This window comes from Lutjanus erythropterus, chromosome 3 (assembly GCF_056507025.1).
Source record: "Lutjanus erythropterus isolate fLutEry1 chromosome 3, fLutEry1.hap2, whole genome shotgun sequence".
Taxonomy (NCBI): Eukaryota; Metazoa; Chordata; class Actinopteri; order Lutjaniformes; family Lutjanidae; genus Lutjanus; species Lutjanus erythropterus.
Window position 1 is genome coordinate 28393979 of NC_139319.1, and position 23876 is coordinate 28417854.

Sequence of the window (23876 nt, forward strand, 5' to 3'; positions counted from 1 at the left end):
CTCTGCACTCTTGTGGCAACATGAAAACTACTCAAATACTCAAAACGTCTGAGATGCTTAGAAGTCCAGATCCGGGTATACTGAGGAAACAGCAGTCAAGTTTAACAGCACTAATTAAAGTAGACTCAAAACAACAAGTCATAAGACAATAAAGCATATTATGTAACATGGTAAAACACAATGCATGAGCAGGAGTGAATATGGTGGAAAAAAAAAACAAAAACATTTGACCAACATACAGTACAAGCAATAATTAGAGAATAAGTGGAAGAAGGCACAAACACCTTGTGACCATGGTTCTACTGGATATCAGTCATTTAACGGTGTGTGGTTTGTCTCTAGAGAAGTGGCTATTTCACACAGAATTCAAGTAGAATATGGAGTCTACTCCTTGACTAATACTGTGCTTAATCAGTAAGAACTTTTCGCAGACCTTGGAGAATTATGAAATACAGCAGCTGTCAGATTTCAATGAACTTTTCCTAAAAGTATTTCTTAAATAAAAATGCTAAAAAATGAGTTGAAGAGGTTGCAGATAGTTGAAGTTGAGCTTCTTGACTTCTGTTTTAGAGAAATCACATGTAAATATTATTGTGAATCTAATACTTATTTGAATAAGAAGCATTAGGAAGCATTTTCAGGGTCAGTGTGAAGTATATGTTGTTTTCGAGCCAATGCTCTCTCCAGCTCAGACGCATAAGTCCTTTCAGTTAATGACTCATTCATGGCAGATCTCTTAATCACAAGTTAATCACAAGGTTGGAGGTTCAATTTCCAACTTCTCCTGCCACATGGTGGAGTGCTTTTCAGCAAGAAACAATGTGCAATGTACTGTAGGCTTTATGAGTGTGTGAATGGGAGTTAGAGGCAAATTGTGAAGCACTTTGTTACACTGAGGTTCAAAAGAGCCAGGTAAGTGCAATCCATTTACAAGATATTCTTTGCTGTTACTGCAGTAAAAGAAAGTTATTTCTTTCATCCTGCCTGAAGCATCCGTTCTCACTCAAGTCTCAAAAATAATATTTAGACTTGTGTCGGTGTTCCTTTTTACTCTGTTATACAACTTGACACACTGGCCAAAGCTGCCTAATTTTGCTAGGGTTTGAGTAAGAAACAAAAATGAACACATCTTTAGTTGTTTAAACAATCTACTCTTGATTTCCTTACACTGACAAGTAACCCAACATCCCTGCCAACAGTATTAAAGAGAAGGAACTTAATGCCCTGAGTTCACTATCTCGTGATCTGGCAAGGATTGGTTGACTCTAACCAGCAACAGCGGCCTTAAGACAACCTTAACCTCCTACACATCAGCCTTACACTGATGCAGATTGTAGTTGCCTGTAGGGGCTTCAGAGGCTAAATTCAGGGTTACTCTTTTCCAGCATTCATAAAATATCCAGACTTTCATTATGTTATATGGATAATATAACATACTAATATAACATATAACATAATAATACTAGTATACTTACACATTCTACATCTGTCAATTTTAACTTAACGTGACCCAAATTCCACCAGTATTTCTCCACCTGATTATGATGTGAACAGAATACCATGTTATTAGTACATGAGCTGTAAATATAATGCAGTAGTACATTTACAATTGTTACAGTCATGTTTCTCCTCTGGAAAGACAAAATATAAGAGAAGACATTTAATTGTCTGATCAGTAACTCCAACATCAGTTGTTTTTGACCTTTTTCCCTCATAACCCATTAAATGAAGATTTCTCTTCTTTTGACCGTTCTTTTGTACGAGTTGCATTGTTATGCAAGTTACCAGTTATGCCCAGACAGACTTTTTTTCCTTCTGAATATGAAACTTTTTATGAACACCTGAAGTGTCAAAATTGTCTGGTAATTCACAAAATTGTGGTGAGTCAGAAAAATAAACATCATTTCTAATTATCTCAAGCCCCCCTCAGATATGTTGTGATCCTTTCTGGGGATCCAAGTCCCTATAGATTGGGAATCATAGTGTTTATGGTTGCCATTTTGAGAGACTTGGTTAGCTCCTACTTTAAAGTAGAATGCCAGACAATGGTTTAAGAGTATACTCTGACACTGACTATCTTTGATTTAAGTAAACTGCAATATTTCATATTTCTCCAGCTCCTGGGTCATATTTTGTCCAGGTCTGATTTAGAAGGAAATATTGGCAAAAACAGAGGTGTATAAATATCTTAAAATAAGAATTTTGATGGCATTGCCCTGGAATAAGCCATTAATATCTACAAAGGGCAAGGAGCCTCTTCCATGGAGGCCGCCATGTTGCACTGCTGTGTTTCTACATTAACCCACAACTGACAAACCAGACACTGGCTCTAGATATGGCCTTTTGTATTTTTTTTTACAATATTTCGTGGCAGCTGTAGGTTCTCCTACATACTTGGAAGGGGAAAGTGAGGCGAGTTGGTTATCATGTGCAAGCTCACAGTTAGATGGCACAAAATCCTACACGCTGGTCTTTTAAAAACTCTTGTAAAGTGATAGCTAATGGAACAAAACACAGACAAATTGACCAACAGTAAAGTCCAACCAACCAGCCGTCAGCTGAGGTGGTGGTGGAATAGCGTCATAAAATGCATCCCCCTTATTAACTGGCCGCTTCCCTCTCAATCCACTTTTAGCTGAATGAGTGCAGGGGCAAGACAGGTGTTTAGTTGATTATGCCTGACTTCTGACTGACTCATTGATCCTTTATATGACTCTTTGTGCAAGTTAGAATCTATGGCCCCGACCACGGCTCTGAAATATCAGTAGCCTAACTGTGCTATTGATAAATTCATGGCACTGTCTTTGGTGCTGAAGTAGCAGACTGATGTAATCTTGCCTTTTTCTTTTTCAGTGCCACCCCTCTGTGAGGTTCAACTTGGATTTAAGAGAGTCGTTCATGAGTCGCTTCACTAGTGGCCATTCACCCAGTTAAAAATGAACAAATCAATTAGTTGGCGTAGGTATAGTTCTTGAGGGAGCTCCCCAGTTCCTTTCAGCAAGTCCCCAGAACTCTTTGGTTACATATTTATATTGACTAAAATAATTCTTGTAAGACTTGCTGAGACCAGCTTTAGGACAGAATTTGACTTTTTTGGCATATTTAGGGGCCACTGGTAACTTTTTACTGATACATCTTGTGTTTCACTAACTGTAACTGGGCTGCTCCTTCACTCCACATGTGTCGGGTGCCGACTCGCTCTCTCACCCCTGCCCTAACTTGCTCACATCGTCTCCACCCCCAAAACTGCTTCTCTTTCAATTTCCTCACCTCCTTTTGGCAGCACTGCTGCATTTGTTGATTGAGAGACCTTTGGAGGTTGTAAAGGCTGCATCAATCCCTCAACCCCCCTCACTTCCCCCCCATCTCCCGCTCTCTGCCTCTTCACTGTCACTTGCTTGGCTACATACTGACTTGCTGTGGGAGGATAATTAGTCAAAGTGATTTCCCACATCCCCACCCCACCCTCACCCCTCTCCCCTCCCCTAGCCTCATCCCCTTTCGCTTGCATCTGCTTAGCACAGCTTGGCATGGAAGTCATGGAAATCTCATCACCCATGACGTTTGCCTCTCCCTGTTTGACATAAGAATATACACACACCAGATGCAGTAGTCAAATATATAATTTTATTTGCCCATCGTGGAGCAATCCAGTGATGTGGACACAATGGAAAATATATTTGCTTTACATCAAATCAGGATGGCATTAATGTCCTGCCTCACTGCTTTTTACTGTCATTGTCAGGTGTAGGAAAGTCTTTAGATGATTTATAACAGGCAATCTGTTAACGTCGTTAACAGTCACTCTTTTTTTGAGCCCTTCATTTATGGCTGAAATGTTTGTCTGTGATAATAAAACACAATAAAACACAAGGAAGCAAATAATGAATTCAAAGAATTCTCTTGTTAGCAAAATAAAAGAGAATTATTGATTTGACAGTCGTGATAATGTGTAGCCTATGGGAAGAAAGACAGAGACACTGCACCGCCACGGATGCTTTTTAAATGCAGGCCTACACTTCACCCTTCGGGATAGAGTAAATAAATATAATTAGAAAATAAATTAATATAAACAAACAGAGTCACATTTTAGTTATCCGCTAATAAATGATTGTTTACACATTATGCGTGGTTGCTCATGCTTAAAATGGAAAAAGTCCAGCTTGAAACACTGAAATAAGTTTTATGCCTCATTAAATGCCAGCTGTAAGCTATTGAGTAAACGGATTTGTCATTGTGCTTGTGTCAGAGAATGCAGGTGTGTTTGGAGACAAAAGGACTTTAGCGAGCGCATCACTGAGAAAACCAACACGTAGGCAGACTTACAATTATTTATTTGGGGCACTAGGGGTTAAGACACAGACCATGACCACAGTGACCCTGGTTCGCGTCTGGCCGGCAACCTTTTTTGCATGTCAGTCCTGATGTCTCTCTCCAATCATTTCTTATCCTCTCTTTGCTGTCAGCTAAGACTGTTCATTTTTATTTATTTTTTTGAACCAGAGACAGAGGGAGAGAGAGAGAGAGAAAGAGAGAGAGAGAGTCAGAACATTTGAATTAGAAAAATGTTATGTCTACTGTACTTACTTCTAGTATGTACGTGTACATAATCCATGCAAATAGATTCCATGTTTTGTTTGCTGTGATAAGGAGTTATCTATCTCTAAGATTTCTGTCTCCATCCCAGCGAAATGGAGGTGAAAGGATTTTTGTTTTTGCTGCACACAACATGGTACATTTAAAGCTACATCATTCAGTTTTTGTTTGTTTTTTCTTGTGATGCCAAATATAATATCACCATGTCATCAGTATAGATTGTTAAAGGCTTTAAAATAAAATCTTGCATCAGCCAAACATGAATGTTTCTGCTGATATGACAGGCTGACAAGATGAAGCTTTAGTTATGTTCACATGATGGAAACATGACTGCAGTGTGGATGTTTATGGGGGTGTCCAAAACCGAGAGCAAAGTTTTTATCTGCAGCGATTGCCAAGGATTGATCATCTAAAGGTGAACCAAATCACAGTCCCATCCTAAAAACAGTCATCTTGATCACTACTGAACTGGGCGGAAAAAAATGTGCATATTTGGTATCAGCAATCGGCCAAAATGAGTTGGAAATAATATCAGATATCAGAAAAAATACGGTGGTGCATAACTCCATAACAAGCTAAACATCAGATTTGACATACCACCTTATAAAGTTACTAACCTGAACAGGTTACACATCTGACACACACAGAGCGACATTAGCATTCATATGGAGTCATGTTTCTGACCTAGTGACATCCACTAACTCCTGAAAAATATTACTTGGTCTTTAGCTACTAAATGCTCTGCTATGTTCACCAGCTAGTCACTAGCTTTGTTAAGCTACTGAAGAGTATTAGGGCCATGCATTGGGGAAAAATGAGAAGAAGATTTTGTTTTAAATATAATTTTGCATTTCGAGAATAAGGTGGAAATATCAATAAAGTCAAAAAGTGCAGAATGAGGAGGATGCTATTTTTTCTTTTGAAGTTTGAGAATTAGGTCAGTAATTAAGTTGAAATGTCAAGAACAGTTTTTCCACTTAAAACAGCTGCCTGCTGATGAAAGCAGGTAGAGTGAACCAAGCAGAAAATTTGGTGGCCAGAAAACCAAGCTAAAATATACTCAAAAGTAATGTATAACTGAGGGAAACTAGGGTCAGGTGAGAATTCTTCAACTCCTTTCATATTACCCATTGTCATCTAATCCATTGTTACAAAAATATTGAGTAGTGCAGCTTTAAAAAATCTCAGGAGGAACATCCTTTCAGAAACACACTACATGTAAAAATCATTCATTGCGATTTTTTTTCTTTGTAGAAAGTAGGCGCAATAAAAATTGGGAAATTGTTTCTGAAAAGACACATTGCTGTTGAATTTTTAAAATTTAATTTTCAACACTGTGGGCACTACAAATGACACTCGATTCACCTGATTCATATTTGAGTGGAGACAGAAATCCCAATCACAAATAAAAGCAAAACCAGCTGCATGGCTGGAAACTTCTAGGGAGAAAATATTGGATATTGTCGTTTGGATGAACCGAGCCTTTAATATTGAATTAATTAATTAGTTAAATAACTGAACTTGAATCAGCTGAAACAGGAAATCTCAACGGAACGGTCACATGGAAAAATTAAGGCACTTGAGGGTTCTCACTTTTATGGCCGGTTACTTCCATTACACAGAGATTTCACATGCATCCTCCATCCTTTCTGTGTAGCATGGTGAAATCTCAGCAATCCAGTGATTTACCGACTACTGAACAATGGCTGTATTGAGACCACCCGCCACGCTTGGGCTCATCTCCTCATCTCTCCATCCCATTCACAGGCTTGTTACAGCCTTTCTCTGGTGCAGGAAAACCTGCGGCCTGCACATCTTTCTTTATGCTTCCATTCTTGACTTGGTGTTCATTGTGCGTGTGTGTGTGTGTGTGTGTGTGTGTGGTAAAAATCTCTGTAAGGTTTCTGCAGTAATGGGTAGTCATGTGGGAAGACAGACAATGCTTTGCATCCCTAAATGTCCTTAAGCCATGTTATTCCTCTGCAGTGTTCGAATCTTATGTAAATTCTAATCTAATTTAGAGGATTCAAATAAAGAACTTGTACATACAGTATGTGTGTGTGAATGTGACACTGTGAGAGAGTTCGTCTACCACTTGTCGTTACACTGCTTCTGTTAAAAGGATCACTGAGGCTCTAAGTAAATCAATGTGTGAGAACAAACCCAGAGAAAAATCCTTTGCAAATGCACATCATTTCGAGGGCAAACAGCATTTGATAGTAGGACGGCTTGTGTCGTACTAAATGGTAAATTTGATCGGCTGTTACGATGTGAATAAACACTCACTGACGCCTGGTTGTCTTGTTACAGCTCTACAGCTCGGTGGAGTTTGGGAGGAGGTGGCAACTGGTGCATGAAAGAGTGGCTCCCAATCGTTTCTACTGGTAAGTACAGAGATATGGACATTGTATGCAAGTTGTAGACAGGAAATGATCAACTATGATACAATATGACTTTTTGTTCTATTCAGGTCATGACTGCAATATTTCCATCGGTGTTGCACCAGTGTTTTTTTGAGAAATTCCACCGTAGACCTATATTGGTGATCAGTACAGTATACTACAGTTTGTGAAGTTGTCACAAAATGTTATCAATAGATTTGTGCACACGGACACAAACTTTCAACGTTTTTCATGGCATACAGCCTCGCTTTCAAAGTAATGTGGACGCATATTCATTATTGCTAACTTGACCAGAATGAGAACAACGGTGAATAATACATCCGTTCGAAAGTTGTGCTGAGTGTCATGATATTTCCATTTTTGAGGAAATCTTGACTGAGCTGAATTTGAATTTTGCAGTTAAGTTTATTATAACAGACTAAATTTGCAGGTGTCATGTGTTAAGTTAACAAAGTCAATTTTCACAGACTAAAAATTTTACTTCTTACAAGTCATTAAGACATTCATGAAAAATAATAATGGAAATTACTTATTGGAATTACGGTTTTAGTATAAAAATGATTCATTCACCACTATTTCTGATTCATTCTGGATGTTCATGTTTACGCATTTCCAGGTGTAAAGGATCTGTGGTTGTAGTTCAGAAACTCTTGAACACTACTGACCATGACTGCCAAAAAATGTACAAAAAATCTGTTAAAATGTCAAGTTCTAAAATTGTCAGTTATTGAATATATACTGTACATTTTTTCCTGTCAGATCAAGACATACTGTCGCATTTTTACAAAATAATAATTCCGTGACAAGTATCAGTGAAACTAATGTTGAACTCTACGCCAAATAAAGTGCAGTTTCGACATCGTACACGTCCTGGATAGACTACGTCATTACCGCTCCACAACGTGAGGAGCAGATGAGCGGGAGAGGTTTTTAAAGTTTTCATTATTCATGTGTCTGGCATCCCTGATCTTCCTCTGTGGCAGACAGTTACATTATGTGACTGATAGTTCAGCTGTGGAGAGAGGTTTCAAAATCATTTTTGGGTGCAGTTCAAGTATTGTCATCCTCTGAGATGAAATAAACGATAAGATTGAAATAATATAAACGTTCCCCTCAGCAAGGCTTTTAAAGCCAAGCCGTATTCATACTTTCACTGTCAGCTGTTATTGAACATTATTGATCCCTGGTCTCAGACCCTTTTCCTCAGCTAAATGGTCTCACCACCAGGACACAGGTGCTGTCCAACGCATCGGTATCTAGCATGTCTGCCGTCTATACAAGTAACTAACACGAAACAAAAGGCTTTCACCTCAGCAGACTGCAGCGGAACTGTCAGGGTAGTAACAAGCTGGGCAGCCAGGAGTGAAGGGAGCCTGGAGGGCTGATGCTGCAGAAGCTGTCAGAGTTCTATTTTGGGACGCACACTGTGCGGTAGTTGTGGTGGTAGCCCCGGTAATGAGGCTGCAGAGGGAGCTTATGTTCACTGTTCATGTGGCCACCGAACGTGTGAAGAAGATGAAGAGTCGTGAGCTCATTTGTGATTTGGTCGACCTGAGCGGTGCTCGATTGCGTAGCGCAGGTCGGTTGTGTGAGCCGTAAACCTGAACAAACGGCACTGTAAATTCCACCATGTTCAGCTATAATCAGTTTGTGAGCTGGAGGAGTGCTGCTGTGAAATGTTTTGCGTAGGCCATTACAAATCTGTACAAAAACATCTGGAGCTGCTTGTGTGTGATATTTTGGAAAGGAAATGTGCAGTCATAGAAGTGCCATAAAAAAAAAAAATCTGTAAAGGACGAGAAAATAAATGTAAAAATATAAAGAGGAATAAATAAAAAAATAATGTGAAAGAATCATTTTAAGCATTTTCATTTACGTTTATTTGTTTATTTTAGCATATATTGTATACTGTGTATATTCAAGCAAATACAGAAGAGAGAGTTTAAAATAAATAAATGATTTTATATAAAAATACATGAAATTATACAGGAAGAATTGAGTTATTTATGTCCAAACAAATAAATTTTATTCAAAATATATACAGAAATAAATGAACACATAAATGTGAAACTATAAAAATTGTGGTATGAAAGTAATTTATTATTGTTGCACAACAAAATGAGTTATAGTTTCTTCATGTTACACACATGAAACATATATACAGCTTATACCCACTCACCTCACATGCATTTGAGTCTTTTGTTTCATAGGTGATATATGTTTCAGCAGTAAATCAAAAAATAAATAACAGATTAAAGAGAATCTACCAATTATTCTATTATATTTGTTTTTATATTTTCACATTTATTTATTCTGTTATTGTCCTGCATCACCCTGCCAGTTTTTTTTTTTTTTTTTAAACAATGATGACCTGCTCACTGTACATTATCCCTTCCAAATTTATTTTTGGTATTTTCTGTCTTTTTTTTATGGCTCTCCTATGACTCCATATAAGACTCCTCATAGATCTCACAGCTGTGTGAACTGGTGTCATGCATGCACACTGCTGTAGGCCAGCTGAGCTTTGCCTCCCATCACTAAGTGGGGGAAATATACAAGTTTAAAGAAAGCATATAACTCCTCTAATTCAAAGAGCTATTCTTTGCCTGCTTCACACTGTTCTTGGATACCTGAATGGATTATTCAGTGAAAATGGAAATGCGGTTTGGATAAGTAGGCCATCCTATTCACAGTTGTGTTTCATCTGGGAAATCACCAATACTACCAATACGTATAATGATTAGAAGCTCTGGTGGTCTCTGACTGTCTCTCACTGTGTCTGCTTCTCATTCTCCTCACACAGACCTCCCTTTATTTCTTTTTTCCATTTATGTGTGTGCTACCTGTCGACACATTCTCTCTTTCTCTTTCTTCCTCTCCGTTCTGTCTTTCCCTCCATGTGTGTGCTGCCTTTGCTTCTCCTCTGATCCCCCAGTCTTTTTAATACATATTTAATGCAGTAATGATTATATGCTATTCCATCTGTGGACATCCCTACTGTAGCGAGAAAATCAATGGCTTTTCCTCTCTTAATGATGTCAGGAAACATCTTCCTCCATCCGTCTGGGGGAAAAAAGGACCTTCTGGGGGCTCTAAACATTTAGATCGCACAGTAAACCTGAGGTCCTTTATCCTTAACACTTAAACCTGCCATCCACAATGAAGACAAAGACACGGTAATTCCTGCAGCCAATCCCTGCTGGTGTTCACCACAACTGTCATAGCACTTGACTTAACCTCTCTGTAGTTATAAATTTGTCTGACTTTGCAGTGTACAATCTCTGCGGTCAGACAACAGCTACGGTAGGTGGCATCTGCCCAAAGGCGAAAGACCAGTGGTGATGTTCCTGAAACACATTTGTCTCCCTTTCAGGTCGAAAATGGGTTTGGACAAAGAGCCGGGCTTAATTCACCTGGAAACCAGCATCTCTGAAGGACGTGAGTAATTGAATTCCGAGTTCAGCGCTCCATTTTCTCGTGTCTTTGTACTGTATCGTGAGCATTGTGTTAAAGTAGAGAGGAATTGGGAGTTGTGTGGACAATTCTGCTGAAGGGTAATGCATAGGGACAGCTGAAATGGCCAAGTCTGGGGACACACAATGACAATGGAGAGAAAAGTAATGCATATATTAGAATGCTTTTAAAAGCAAGTGATTTAGCTCAGTGGTGCTCTCGTATAGAGAGATATCACTCATCCTCCTGAATGACAATGAACACTGGGATATTGTGGTTTGACGTATAGCATTTGACTTAATTTGCTTACTGAGTCTGATGTCAGAATCCTGCAGGAAAAAGTCAGTTTTTAGTTTTTTCACCTGTAACTTCTTCAAGTTATTGCCTGTATTATTAACTGTCTGTGCAGTTTGTATGATAGCCAAAAAAGAAAAACTGATCAGTATTACGTTACAACGTGAAAGGTTTGTTGTTATAACAAGATATTTTTCATGTTATAGCAAGATATTTTCATATTATGACATACAAACTTATTATGTCCTAACAAGAAACTTTTCTTGATATAATATACATTATGCAAAATGCTTCATGTTATAATGTGATAACTTGTATTGTTCTAATGTGATATCATATTATTATAACATCAGGTTGTTACAACTACGATCACAGATTCCTCCTGCAGTGGTGGCTGCACTCTCTGTCATCTGGTTCAAACAGGTCGAATTACATCAACAGTCTATTTTTTCTGATACTCTAATCAGTGCAGTAGACAAGTAAAAACATGTCAGTAATACTTGAACACATTTAGCAAAAATGATGGTTAATTTTCAGGAAAAAAGGACAGGATTCTGGACAACTGCTTGTAATTCAGGATGAAGGCACTAAAAAATAAACTTTCACTGGTATTTTTAGAAATAATAAATAACTACAAATTTAAAAGAACACCCAAAGAGAACAAAAAATATGCTGTATATTTATATTGAACTTTACTGAAGATAAAGCATAACATATACTTAAAATGCTACATAGAAAATTAAATAAATAAAAACAATCCGTTTAATATTCTGTAAAAAAAGACGTTTTTATATCTGACAACATATATGCCAATACGGATATAGTCTGATAGGTCAGTGTATGCCCACTGATCTGTCTGCCTCTAGTTACAACAATATAAGTTATGAAGTTATAACATTAAAAGTTTCATGTTGTAACATTATAGCAATATAAGTTATCACATAATAATGTGAAAGATTTTAGAGTACAACAAAAATGATCATGTCGTAACATGAAATTTAGTTTATTGATGGAAGCAAAGTTTCTTGTTCTAATGTGATGTCTGTATGTCATAATAACATATAACAAGAAATCTTACATGTTATAATGAGAAACTGATCCATTTTTCTTTTGCTGGCGTGGCAGCAATAAGCTGCCATAAATTCCATTCATTTCAACACAAGTATCTGTGATAACAAATATGTTCACAATCAATGTTGTAAACTTTGAAATTATGTTTTCTAGGGTAAATCCACTGATTTTATACATATGATCAGTTTAGTCATGGGGGTATATAAATACATATTCAGGCTGTAAACACAGTCATATATGACTGTATTTTTCCCCTGATTATGTCATCAGAGATTGACAATGTCATCAGGGATTCGTCTCAGATTAGGGTTTCAGACTACAAAATTATAACAGAAAGCCTGCATTATAACCTAAAGCCACTGGGTTTGACAGACATGGGTTTTAACCTGGCAGGGGGTGTCTAAAATATTCTATTGGATTATGAGAAATGTAGCATCCAGCATTTTTGAGTCTTTACCCCTAAGAAGGACTAAATTTCAGGATATTTCACTGTCTGCTGTTTCGCCCTTTGATATTTACTAAATGCTGTATTCTTCCCCTCTCACTTAGTTTCCAAAAAGCCTTCAAAGTCAGCACACTCTCTTTGAGACCAACAGTAGAAAAAAAGCCAATCATACAAACACACATCGCAAACATCAGTGGTGTCAGACTATCACTATTGATCATGTGCGCGCGGTGGAAGCCGACACATATTTGGCAGAGGCTAACATGCAGGGACAGGTGCTTTCCCAGCGCTGCGATTGAAGGAAAAGAAAGCAATTGGCCTCTGTGGTCATCTGTCTTCCCCTCTGCCCAGCTCCTCCCTTATTGGGACCACTTTATTGACACAAGTAATGTAGAAAGCCAAAAGAGGCCGCTTGGCTCTGGGTGAACGCTGCCTTTCTTCATTGGCTAATACCATTGCTGATGCCATGGCTTGACGTGTGGGCGTGTGTGTGTGTGTGTGTCTTTGTGTGTGTGGGAGCAGAGGCGCTGTACGTCACCTGCAAGCTGCAGAACTGCACGGATGCCAACAAGGGCAAACCATTCCCTGGCTACATTGACCCCAATTCTCTGGTGGTGCAAGATGAGTATGTGTTTGTCCAGGTAGGTAATTGTCCAGTTTGTTCAGTGAGAAGCATTAGAGCAGTGTATGAGACAGAAAGTGCAAGGATTTTGTAGGAGATTTTTCAAGGTCGTTTTCAGAAAGGCACTATTAGTGCTGTTTTATGTGTCCCTGTGGTTGTGAAAAATGCTTTATTTGTTTTTTTTATGTGTCTCCAAAATGTTTTAACTCAATGGTCTCATCACCTTAAGGTGTCAACGGCAGGGAGGCCAATCTACTACGTGTCTGCTAAAAGAGATGTCTTCACACCCATGAAGCTGCCCAAGTACACCCTGCCCAAGGTAACTTGTATACTGCATACATAAAATTAAATTAACATGAACAGAGACTCATTAGATCATGATAATCAACAAATAATTAATTGATCCTCAGGAAGATTCCATATGTAATCATGGGTCAGCAGCCTCTGGCGGACTCGAGCTGTCTGATATAAAAAAAACAGCACACCAAGTCATGACACTTTTATGGTGAAACAGTTCCAATCCCTGGTTTAGATTAAAATGGTTTGACTATATATCTTAAAGTACAACAGTGAGGCCTACTACACCTCTGTAATAAAAACACATGGGGAATTATTAACTATCTAACCATTTAGAGGAATGAAGGACAATTCATTTTACGTAGGGCAGGTTACATTGCACTACATCGCATTTTATCAACTGGAAGGGCACCCTAGATGGAACTTTTTCATGATTTATCCACTATAATGGCATCCTAGAGGGCACCTTATGTTTCACCTACTGGACAGGCACCTTAGACAGAACTTTTTCACATTTTATCCACTGGAAGGGCATCTAAGAGGGAACTTTTTCGTTTTGTCCGCTGGAATATCATCCAATTTGCATTTTTCCGACACAGCATGTGCCCCCACCCCCTCTGAGTCCGGCAGTGGTAGCAACAGTGTATAAGACAGATCTAAAATGTAGTTGGTAGTTCTGCAGTTTGCTGAAGTGTTCTGCATTTAAAGGCACATAATATGCTTCCAGCCCTGTTTGGTGTGTGGGCTAAAGTTGCAGTAAAGCGCCGGTTCATTGCCAGCTCTGCGTGACACTCTCTTTGTTATTTATGGGCAAATCAAGGCCAAAAGTAACTCTCACAGTGTTTGTGGAATTGTTATTCCGCACTGCTCCGTGTGCGCACGGCCTCGCTTGTCACGTCCCCATTGACAATTAAACATGTTTTATTCAATCAAGCCCTAGGCGCCCCGGTTGCTGTCGGCTCACTGCAAGGTGTTATTGGCACAGTCAGAGGTAGATGAAGCACACAGCCAAACAGCATGGCCTCAGCTGCATAATCTCTGCCCAATAAGCCTGACATAGTGTTAATGATTGTAGTATCCTCTTCGTTAAAGTACGTGAATACAGAAGATGAAGCAACTCTGATTATTGAATATGATTAAACACAGCAGGAGTGTAAGAGCAGTATACAATCTAAAAGTTTGTATATTTCTCATTAAAACAACAGCGAGCGTGTTTTTGATTATAAATTAAAGCTTTCACAAATGTCATCTACAAATTAGAGTGTATTCAGGTAAGCTGCTCATGAATTCCATTCGTTTTAGAATAAATGAATGCAAATGTGAAAAAGTGACTTTCTACTTTTCGAGAGGTCGCTTCAAAGACTGTATTTAGGTTAACATTGTCTAAGAAGGTCAGATCTGTAATGCATTACAAGACAAAAGTTCATAATCAATCATGAAAACAAGATTTTAAGTTATCTGTAATTTTAAACCTTTTTTTGTCAGCCAACAAATACAAGACACAAGTCACACTTGTGTTATAATATCATACATCTGGAGGTCAAATTCTATATTATTTTGTAAGATTTTAATTTTCTCCTATCATTGTTGCAAGCCTAAAATGATTCTTTGAGTCTTTATTAAAATGGTAAGTCTGTACACCGAATAAAAGAAACACATTTTGCCAACTACAATGTGCATCATAACCTACGTTTATGACCTGCTGCCTTTTTCTCAAAATGTTGTTGGTGCTCAGTCTTGAGTTGGATGCAGACCTCTGTCATACACAGAGCTGTCATCATGCTTAAAGTTCCCAAAGTTATGCTGTAGCATATTTTTAATGTTTATTAAATAGGGATGTTAATGATAAATCATTAATAAATGAACTACTGTTTAGAATTTAATCAATTAAACATTTATTAATCAATGATGTATGTTTGTGTGCCATTTCTACAGAGCTCACAGGTTTTCTTACAGTTTGGTTTGGTCTGCCCTTAATAGTCTAGAAATTGCAGTAATTCAGCCCCATGTGTCATGATTTTATTTGACAAGCCTTTTGTTGAACAAGCAGGCCTTACTGTTGCATTATTCTGTTTGTTTACATTTGTTTGTGTTTCATAAATTAATGTTTCACATAACTAATTTAATGTTAAAGTTGTTTAAATAAAACTCTTCTAAAAGTCTTCAGAAAAAGACATCTGCATTTTGTATCATCTTAATCATTAATGATCAATCCATTAAGCGATTGTTAACATCTTCAAATATTGGTTAGGGAAAATGCTCAAAATTCACAGCCCTGTTTTAAAACATTATTCCACTTTAGGAACTGTTATGAAATGTCAGGGAAGGCAAGACAAGTTTGTATTTACAGAATGTGCACAATTCAACATCAATTCAAAGTGCTTTACATAAGACATAAAAACCATCAAGACAAAATGTAAAAGGAACATAAAGCAATATAAAAAACATTTCTACACCAAAGTGTTAAATAAAATATGTGATGGGACAGGAAAGTAAAAGTTCCAGTGCAGTTTTCTGAGAACTTGTTCCAGATAAGTGTTGCATAAAAAACCTGAAGCTGCTTCTCCATGTTTAATTTGGACTGAATGTAGATCTGTCCTAGATGACCTGAGAGGTCTGATCAGTTCTTCAGAGAGTCCTGCAAAGACACAAATTACATCAGTTCTCTGTATGTGTCTTTATAACTGACTGATAGTTACAGTGCACTGTGTAACCCAGAGCTCAGATCCTGCTGTCAAACACTGTTGTCAGTTTGGCATGGAGGTATAAAGCATTATGAATGCTGAACTTATAATTTCTTATGTCCACCACTTATAATACTCTATAAACCCTGTTATGAATTATCATGGAAGAGTCTAAACATTTACAAAGAGTTGCATAAAGACTTTTAAATGCATTATAATGTCTTATGAATGTGCTTATAATGCATAATAGACATGATCTTCATAGAAAGTGTTACTCACATTTAAAAGGAGGATTTGTGTTTTACTCAAAATAACAATGAATTTCTGTCTTGAAAAGTACATTACACTATAGAATGAGTCTTCAACACGAATTCCTAGGGAGTCCTCAGAGTTACTGCATTTACTGAGGTTTTTTTTTTTTTCAAAGGTTATAACCCTCATGAAAGTAAACATTAAAATGAATCCAACATGGCAGAGATAAACCAGCCTATAAAAAGCGAAAATCCAGAGAGTGAAGCTGATACAGCTAACATTAGCTACGGGTCAGTGCAAAGATGCGAAAATATTCAGTGCTCCTATATGTAGTACAAGCTCCCTGATCCGTCTCTCTATCAGCTAAAGGGTCCATGGCCTGAAAAACATTGAAGACCCGTGTGCATTATCATTAAATAAATCATACAGTATATGGCAGAGTATAGCTGCCACCATTGCAAATAAACATTCTAACCAGTTTTCTCATTTTAATAATTTTTTTTTTTTTTTCTGCAATGACATATCTGTCAAATTATTCCCTTTTTACAAGAAACAATATGTAACTTTCTCTCTCTTGTCAAACGTATCTCGTTAAAACAAGAAAAACTTCTCATCACACTACTGCACAGAAATTTAAATAATAAAATAGTCATATAAAGCCTGCACATAAAAATAAAAGCAGGATAAAAGAGAATATGAAAAAGAAAAAGACAACACTGGTAACATGACAGTTTTATTATTATTATTATTATGTATCTCTGTCGTCTCACACTGGTGTTACCTTTGCTTTTCTGCCAGGACCTGCATGTGATCAGTACGGATGAAAATCGCGTGGTGGCAGCTGTGCAGGAGTGGAACCAGAACGAAACCTACAACCTGTATGTGTCGGACACGTCGGGGGTGTACTACACCCTGGCTTTGGAGAACGTGGTCAGCAGCATGGGCCCCGAGGGCAATGTCATGGTCGACCTCTATGAGGTAAACAAACATCCAGCTGGTAGCAAATGAGGACACAAAATCTGTGTAAAAGTATCATGCGGTACTGTAAGTAGACTGACTCTTGCTTTAGTTTTGGATTTGTATGCTGCACATGAGCCCCCCGCCTCCCATCCCAAGTCTGCAGTATTCATTTTGGCCAATTACTTCTTTTAAAATAACAGTATCAAATAAAGGCCTGGTTGATGAGTGCCCAGCCCGCCAGTTTATTATGAACACTGATCAATATTTTAGAGCTGGGAGGCAGAGATGATGAAATGTACTTGGTTTGTCATTTTGGAAAAGAAACCCCGCTGCTGTAGGCCTACAGTCTTCAGAGCACATTGTGTGAATACGAAGCAGCTTCAAAGTGCTGACATCAACAAAGGCAAGAGAGGATTGTGCCAGGGATATAGATTTTTGCGAGGCTGAGATTATTTCTTTCTTTGATGAATAACTGCAGATATTAGTTCACAAAATGCACCTAATCCAAAGAGGAAAAAAGTGTGTTAAGGGCTAATGTTGAGGCTTTGGGACTCACGTACGCAGGTATGTTTTTTTTTTTTTTAAGATATATCAGCACCAAACGTATGATAAAACTATATCTCTGAATCAAATAATTAGGCTGTTGATGATGCTGCTCATGTCTTTCTGTGGCCTCAGTGATGAAATCAGATCCACTGTCTTGATTGGGGTCGCCACCCAAAACATTGGATATGCTAAATATCTCCTCCAAGGAAGATTGAAGCATCTGTCAATTACTAAAGTGGAGTTTCATCGCCTGATGCAACTGTCGCTGAGTCAATTCAGTATCCCTGAGCTGTTCCCAGGGGCCTCCAGCAAGGAGTCAGATTCATTTAAGGCGCACATTGATTACTCAAAAGTCCCCAGCCAGTCGATCATTTCCCACTCAATGTTTGTGGCTGTATTTGGCTTTGCTGAGAATACAGAAGAGGTAAGTGTGCGTGGCTGAAATGCCCAAGGGCATGAGATTTGCTTTGAGTGCATTGATTCATTTTTTGCAGCATGATTCGAAGATATAGAAACGTCTAATATCTTTAGGACGTGTGAAGTGTTTTCATTTGGATCTGTGAGTTGCTCTCTTCCTGGTTTCCCAGGTAGCGGGAATAAAAGGGATGTTCCTAGCCAACAAAAAGACAGATAACCAAGTGAAGACGCACATCACCTACAACAGAGGCAGAGACTGGAGGTTACTGCAGGCCCCGAGCAAAGACCTGAGGGCCAACAGCATCCACTGCGTGCTAGTGAGTGTCTGCGTATCTGCGAGCGCGCCGCGTTCATACATGTTTTTATATGTGTGCGCTTCCATCAAAGAGAGGCCTTGACAGGAGTTGACTGATCCCAGCAGCAATGAGAGGCCGAGCTCGGAAAGAGCAGCGCCCGTCAAAGCTGAGTGCTCTGAGGCTGCCGAGCTGAAAGGTCAGCCATTTTGATTCAGTCCAATAAGCTGACCCCCCCGTTTAAGAAACACAGAGAAAAAGAGGTGTCAGACTGAAAAGCAAAGTCTTCTTTTTTCATCTGTCTTTCTTTCCTGAAAGCCTCTGATAGTTAGGCGGTTCTCGTGGTCTAGTCGAGTTGAGTTTTCAATCAGGAGCCGAAGTTGGAAGTTTAAAGAAGAAGCAAAAAATCTAACAATGTGTCTTTTTAACTGCCGAGGTGGTCTTTATCGATGAAGCACACCCACATTAGTCACCCTCTTCTTACAGAAGAGTGCTAAGGCCAGACATGGGAGGAAAAAATGAGAAGAGGAAGAGCTTTATTTCATTTTTCATTTTTTGTTTTGTTTTCATTTTGAAAATAAAGTTGAAATGTCAAGAATAAAGTTGAACTTTAGTTAATGCCAGGCATAAGAAACAATAAATCAGAGGAGGAGGATTTTTATTTCTTGCATTCTGAGAATAAACATGAAATGTCGAGAATAAAGTCAAGATGTTATTTCAACTTTATTTTGACTTTATTCTCAAAACACAAAAACAAATAAATACATCTCTCTTGTCTGATTTACTTTTTCTTATGTCTGGCACTAATACTGAAAGTTAGGTTTTATTATGTCTAAATAAATAAATGAATGAATAAATAAATATAAAATCCACCCCTGATGTTTTTTTCTTATGCCTGGCAATAAAAATCAAGGTTCAACTTTGTTCTCAAAATGTCAAAAAAAAGAAAGAAAAAGAAGAAATAAAAAAAACCCTCCTCTGATTTATTGATTCTTATATTGGTACTAATTCTCAAAATGCAAAATTTAAAAAAAAAACATAATTTTCTCCTTATTCCTGGCCCCAATAGTCTTCCATATATTCTAATGTGTGCTTGAACAAAAAAATATCAATCAGATGATAGTGTAGATATGACTTTAGCACATCATTTGCAAGGCACATTAGCACATCTTCTCTTAATATGACTTTATATAAAAAAACAATCTGCCTTTTTTTGATAAACCAATTAGCAATTCTGTGGCGTGCCTCGCCTTCTCCCCATATTATACAGTCATTTGTCAGGAAATGTCAGAGTTTTAATAAACCTCTAAACAGCCCGTCACAACATGGCCTGCACCACTGGCATTTTGCTGGGTCATAATGAGAATTGTGTCGGTAAAGGTTAACCCAATCAAAATTAATGGTGAGACCAGCCAATGGGGAAATGGTGTTTGTGATAGAAGTTATGACTCGGGAGGGTCGTGAGTCCAAGTGGCTGCAACAGTCACTTTACTCAGAAGCTTCATTTGATGGGTTTTTTTTTAGTGAGACCGTTGGCTCGGTTTGATAGTTCTGATAATTGAGTTTGTTATTTCTTTTCCGCAGCCGTACTGTTCGTTACATCTCCATCTCCACGTGTCTGCAAATCCCTACACATCTGGAAACATAGCCAGCAGGGACTCGGCGCCGGGGATCATTGTCGCATCAGGTGGGTGAGAGGGAATCTGTTCTGAGTGACATGTTGTTCCTCGTTTCTCTTTTTTCTCAGAGTTCTGAGGGGTTTTCTTTAAAAACAAAGCCCCCATTGAAACCTTTTTCTGACCTTCTGTTTAGTCTTTAGCAATTAATAAATAAACTTTCACTATTTTTGTCTGATAGATAAAACCAGGTGCTCAGATGTGCCTTTTACACTTTTTTTCTTCTTCCTAGAGTTTTGAGGGTTTTTCTTTAAAAACAGAGCCTCTGTTGATACTCTTCACAGTCTTTGTGTTTCTTCTTTTAAACAGTACTGAATAGATAAATTCTTTGTAGTTCCTGACTAGGAGAACGAAACCTCTACCTGCTTCTGACAGTTGTTTTTTTTTATACTATTTAAAGCTACTGGATTACTGGAACAGACTTCTATTTTACATTTAAAAAAGAAGCTACACATGTTGCAGAAAGCAAGTAAAACTCTGAAAGGATGCTAAAAAAATCATTTGGATTTTTTTGAAGTGGTGTTTTACTAGGTACTTATGCATAGTCAGTGTATGTGCTGGTCGACACGACCCCAGTTTGAAGAAACAGCATGAATACTGGTGGAGGAAACTAAGGAATGTACTGCTGTAGACAGGATCAGCAACAAAACATATTTTATCCACTTAAAAAAAGAGCGGTTAAAAAGAGCAGTATCAGTGTATTCTACATTGAGAATATTTTCACTGTTTTACTTTGCTGTCAGAAGCTTTTCTTATATAAAAAAACAAAAAAAAAAACGCTATTATATAAGCCAAATATCACACTCTCCAAAGGAACCAGACTCCTTTGGCAAAAACAGCCTCTTCCGATGGGAAAGTGCTGAACTGCTCACATTTTACCTCACAGAACACAGGACTTGCTGATCTGCTGCTGCTGCCTCAATCTGTGTTTATTAGTTTGTTTGTGTTGTTGTGTGAAGGCACACCATAACAAAAACAAACTAAGCGATTGAGGCGGCAGGAGACGAGCGACTCCCATGTTCTGCAAGGTAAATGTGTGCAGTACAACAGTTTCCCATTGGAAGCGGCTGTCTGTTGGCAAGGTACAGCAGTGAAAATATAAAAAAATAACAAACAAAGTGTACGGTTATATTAATTATTAGGTGGCTAAAACTACGTTTTGGTGCTGACTGTCTACAGCAGCACATCGCTTAGCTTCCCACACCAGTACTCCTGCCGCTTCTCCAAACTGGTGGTGTGCCGAAAGCCATCTACTGTAGGTAATTCACTGAATATGAACGAGAACCTCATACAACCCCGCTTCAAATAATGCCAACTATCCCTTTAAGAGAAAGCATCCGATTGAGATAGTGAAATGAAATCTGCTTTGTGGAGTTTGCTTAAATTTTATTCAGCACAAGACAACAGAGGTGGAATAAAAAGACCCATCTGGTTTTCTTCAAGTCGTTTTTTTTTTATTTTTTTTATTGGCATTCACAATTGAGCAGTGTGTCTGCTTTTTGGAGTTTCTTTTCTCCATCCATGGTTACTTTAGATAATGTTACGCTAACTTGAAGAGACAAAGACCACGAAAGTCACTTAGACAGACAAAGCCCAAAGAAATCTGCCTCTTCGAGTTAGCTGAAAATCTTGGCACTCAACATTTCAGTGCGGTGATGTTTCCAATATGGCAATCTCCTCATCTCTTCTGTGCAATTTTGTTTGGCCGTTTGAAGGTTTTTGCGCTTTATTTCTGTTTGCATCTGTTTGCATCGGTGCAACATGCATGTGTCATCTCACCTTTGAGCAGGGCCAAATGACAGAACAAACAAAAAGACCTATATGATCCTGATGGTTTAGTCCTCAGAGCATGACTGTTCCTGAGAACACGGGAAAGGAGGCAGACACTCTCATTGACTCAGTGGGGAGAAAACAAAGAAATGGAGGAATATGAGATCAGCAGTCCCCCAGGTGAATTCACACCTCAGTGATATTTACTCCCGCGTGGACCGGCACTGTCAATAACACATCGGCACATGCCTCAGGTATCCGGAGAAGGCCAAGCACACGCTAAAAGTATTGGTGTCTGGACCTTTGTGAAACATTGTGAATGAAACAGGTTTCAGGGATGTGGGAATAGAACAATCGACTCATTTTGTTTGATCTCTGTCATTATTCAAGCTATGAAATGGCCAAAATAAACAGAGGCAGAGGAAATCATTTTGTAATTAGCTTCTGAAATAACCAGCACTTCTCTCTCTAATAGTGGCTTTACCTCCCACTTGAGAATGAGTGCCCAGCCTTAAGGGAACATTCAGTTCTTTTACATCCCAGGCCTATTTTTTATTTTTTTATTATTTTATTTATTAGTTTTAATCATGTTGGCCATCATTCCCTTCGCTTATGATAACAGTTTACTCACCAACTTCATTGGTGATCTGGGGATACAGCGACATCCATGTCCAACAATGACATCCATGTCCAACAATGACATCCATGTCCAACAATGACATCCATGTCCAACAATGACATCCATGTCCAATGGAGGAGGAGGAGAGGGAGGAAAAAGCCTGTGGGTTCAAAACTGATGGTCAGTTTCCACATGCCTCCAGGGGTTTCTAGTTTCCTTCCACACTCCTAAGACATGCAAGTTTGCTGAATTGAGGACTCACGATGTGTGAATGTGGGTGTTAATGTTTATGTCTGTCGGCCCTGTGATTGACAACGCTTCTCGTCTAATATGAGCTGGGATAAATTCCAGCTTTATGTGTAATAAGTGATTGTAACTGACAGCTGCGGCTCACTGTCACTCTGCACAGAATGAACAGGTATGGGAGGACTTTTAATTTGGTTAACTGTTATTTTAACTTCAATAGTCAACAGATCATGTTCAACTCTGCCAACCAAGGAAAGTTAAAAAGAAGGAAGGGTCATTGCATCACTACAGAACATTCAATGCTCTGGACTTCAGTGTCTATTGAAGCTTATGCCAGATTCAGTGTCAAACCAACAACAAATAATTGATTTTGCACATTTGGAGAAATCAGTCAGTGTGTAATTCTGTGAAGTCTTCTTTCATTTTGTACACAGACATTTTTTGAGACATCTCAGATTTCAGTGTGTTTCTCCATGCATCCCCCATAGGTTTCAGAAGAGCTAGCACCAAAGTCTGGCACCAGGCATAGCATACAGATGAGATGTAATGTCCCCTCCTTCTTTTTAGTTTCCTTACTGTCAACACAGAAGCAAAACCAGGATTTTTTTCAAAAATCCCTGCCACTCATTTATATCTCCTATTTAAAGAAGTCCAAATATGGTCACATCACAAGTCACTGTCACTGTTTTAAGGGTTTTAAGGGCCCTATCTTAAGGTTACCTAAAGCACATGGTTAAGAGTGTAAGGCTCGAGCATTTTTATTTAATTTAATTTATACAAGGCATGTCTGAATCCACCCTTACCATTTTGTGCCACAGAGAGACATTAGGATTTATTATTATAATAATAATTCCTTATTCCTTATGAGTGAATAATTTCAGACACACACCGTTTATTTCAATATTTACACTTTATTGCTGATAGAAAATATGTACAAAGGACACTTTACTAATCCACACTCCTGTTTCATGATAGTGGAGATGTGTGTGTGCACCTCAGCCAAATACACCCTTTGCTATCTTCAGTTGCATTAGGCCATGTTGTAATTTCGCTAAAATTTCAGTTGTGTGTTTAGCCAAAGTGATGTCAACATGGACCATTTGAAAAGACATGGGTTTTTGCCAGACTGGTAGAGTAACAAAAGATGCAACTGAGCTACTGAGGACCCATATTAGAGGTAAAAAGTTATATTTTTTATTTTGGAAATTCTGTTTCTTGCAAAAATGTTCTGAA

The 23876-nt window shown here is 38.3% G+C and overlaps 1 protein-coding gene across 5 annotated transcripts in view; it reads left to right on the top strand.

Annotated features, from left to right (window-relative positions):
• Positions 1–23876, top strand: part of sorcs1 (sortilin-related VPS10 domain containing receptor 1) — a 189373-nt gene that overhangs the window by 127985 nt on the left and 37512 nt on the right. For all 5 annotated transcript variants that reach the window (XR_014769854.1, XR_014769855.1, XM_084715688.1 and 2 more), the window contains exons 5-11: positions 6907–6980; positions 10372–10436; positions 12784–12902; positions 13113–13202; positions 16915–17094; positions 18210–18356; positions 19917–20019. Coding sequence is in view for 3 of the 5 variants with exons in the window: in XM_084715688.1 (XP_084571814.1) it covers positions 6907–6980; positions 10372–10436; positions 12784–12902; positions 13113–13202; positions 16915–17094; positions 18210–18356; positions 19917–20019 (778 nt within the window). In the remaining 2 variants the exon portion in view is untranslated. The remainder of the gene's footprint in view (positions 1–6906; positions 6981–10371; positions 10437–12783; positions 12903–13112; positions 13203–16914; positions 17095–18209; positions 18357–19916; positions 20020–23876) is intronic.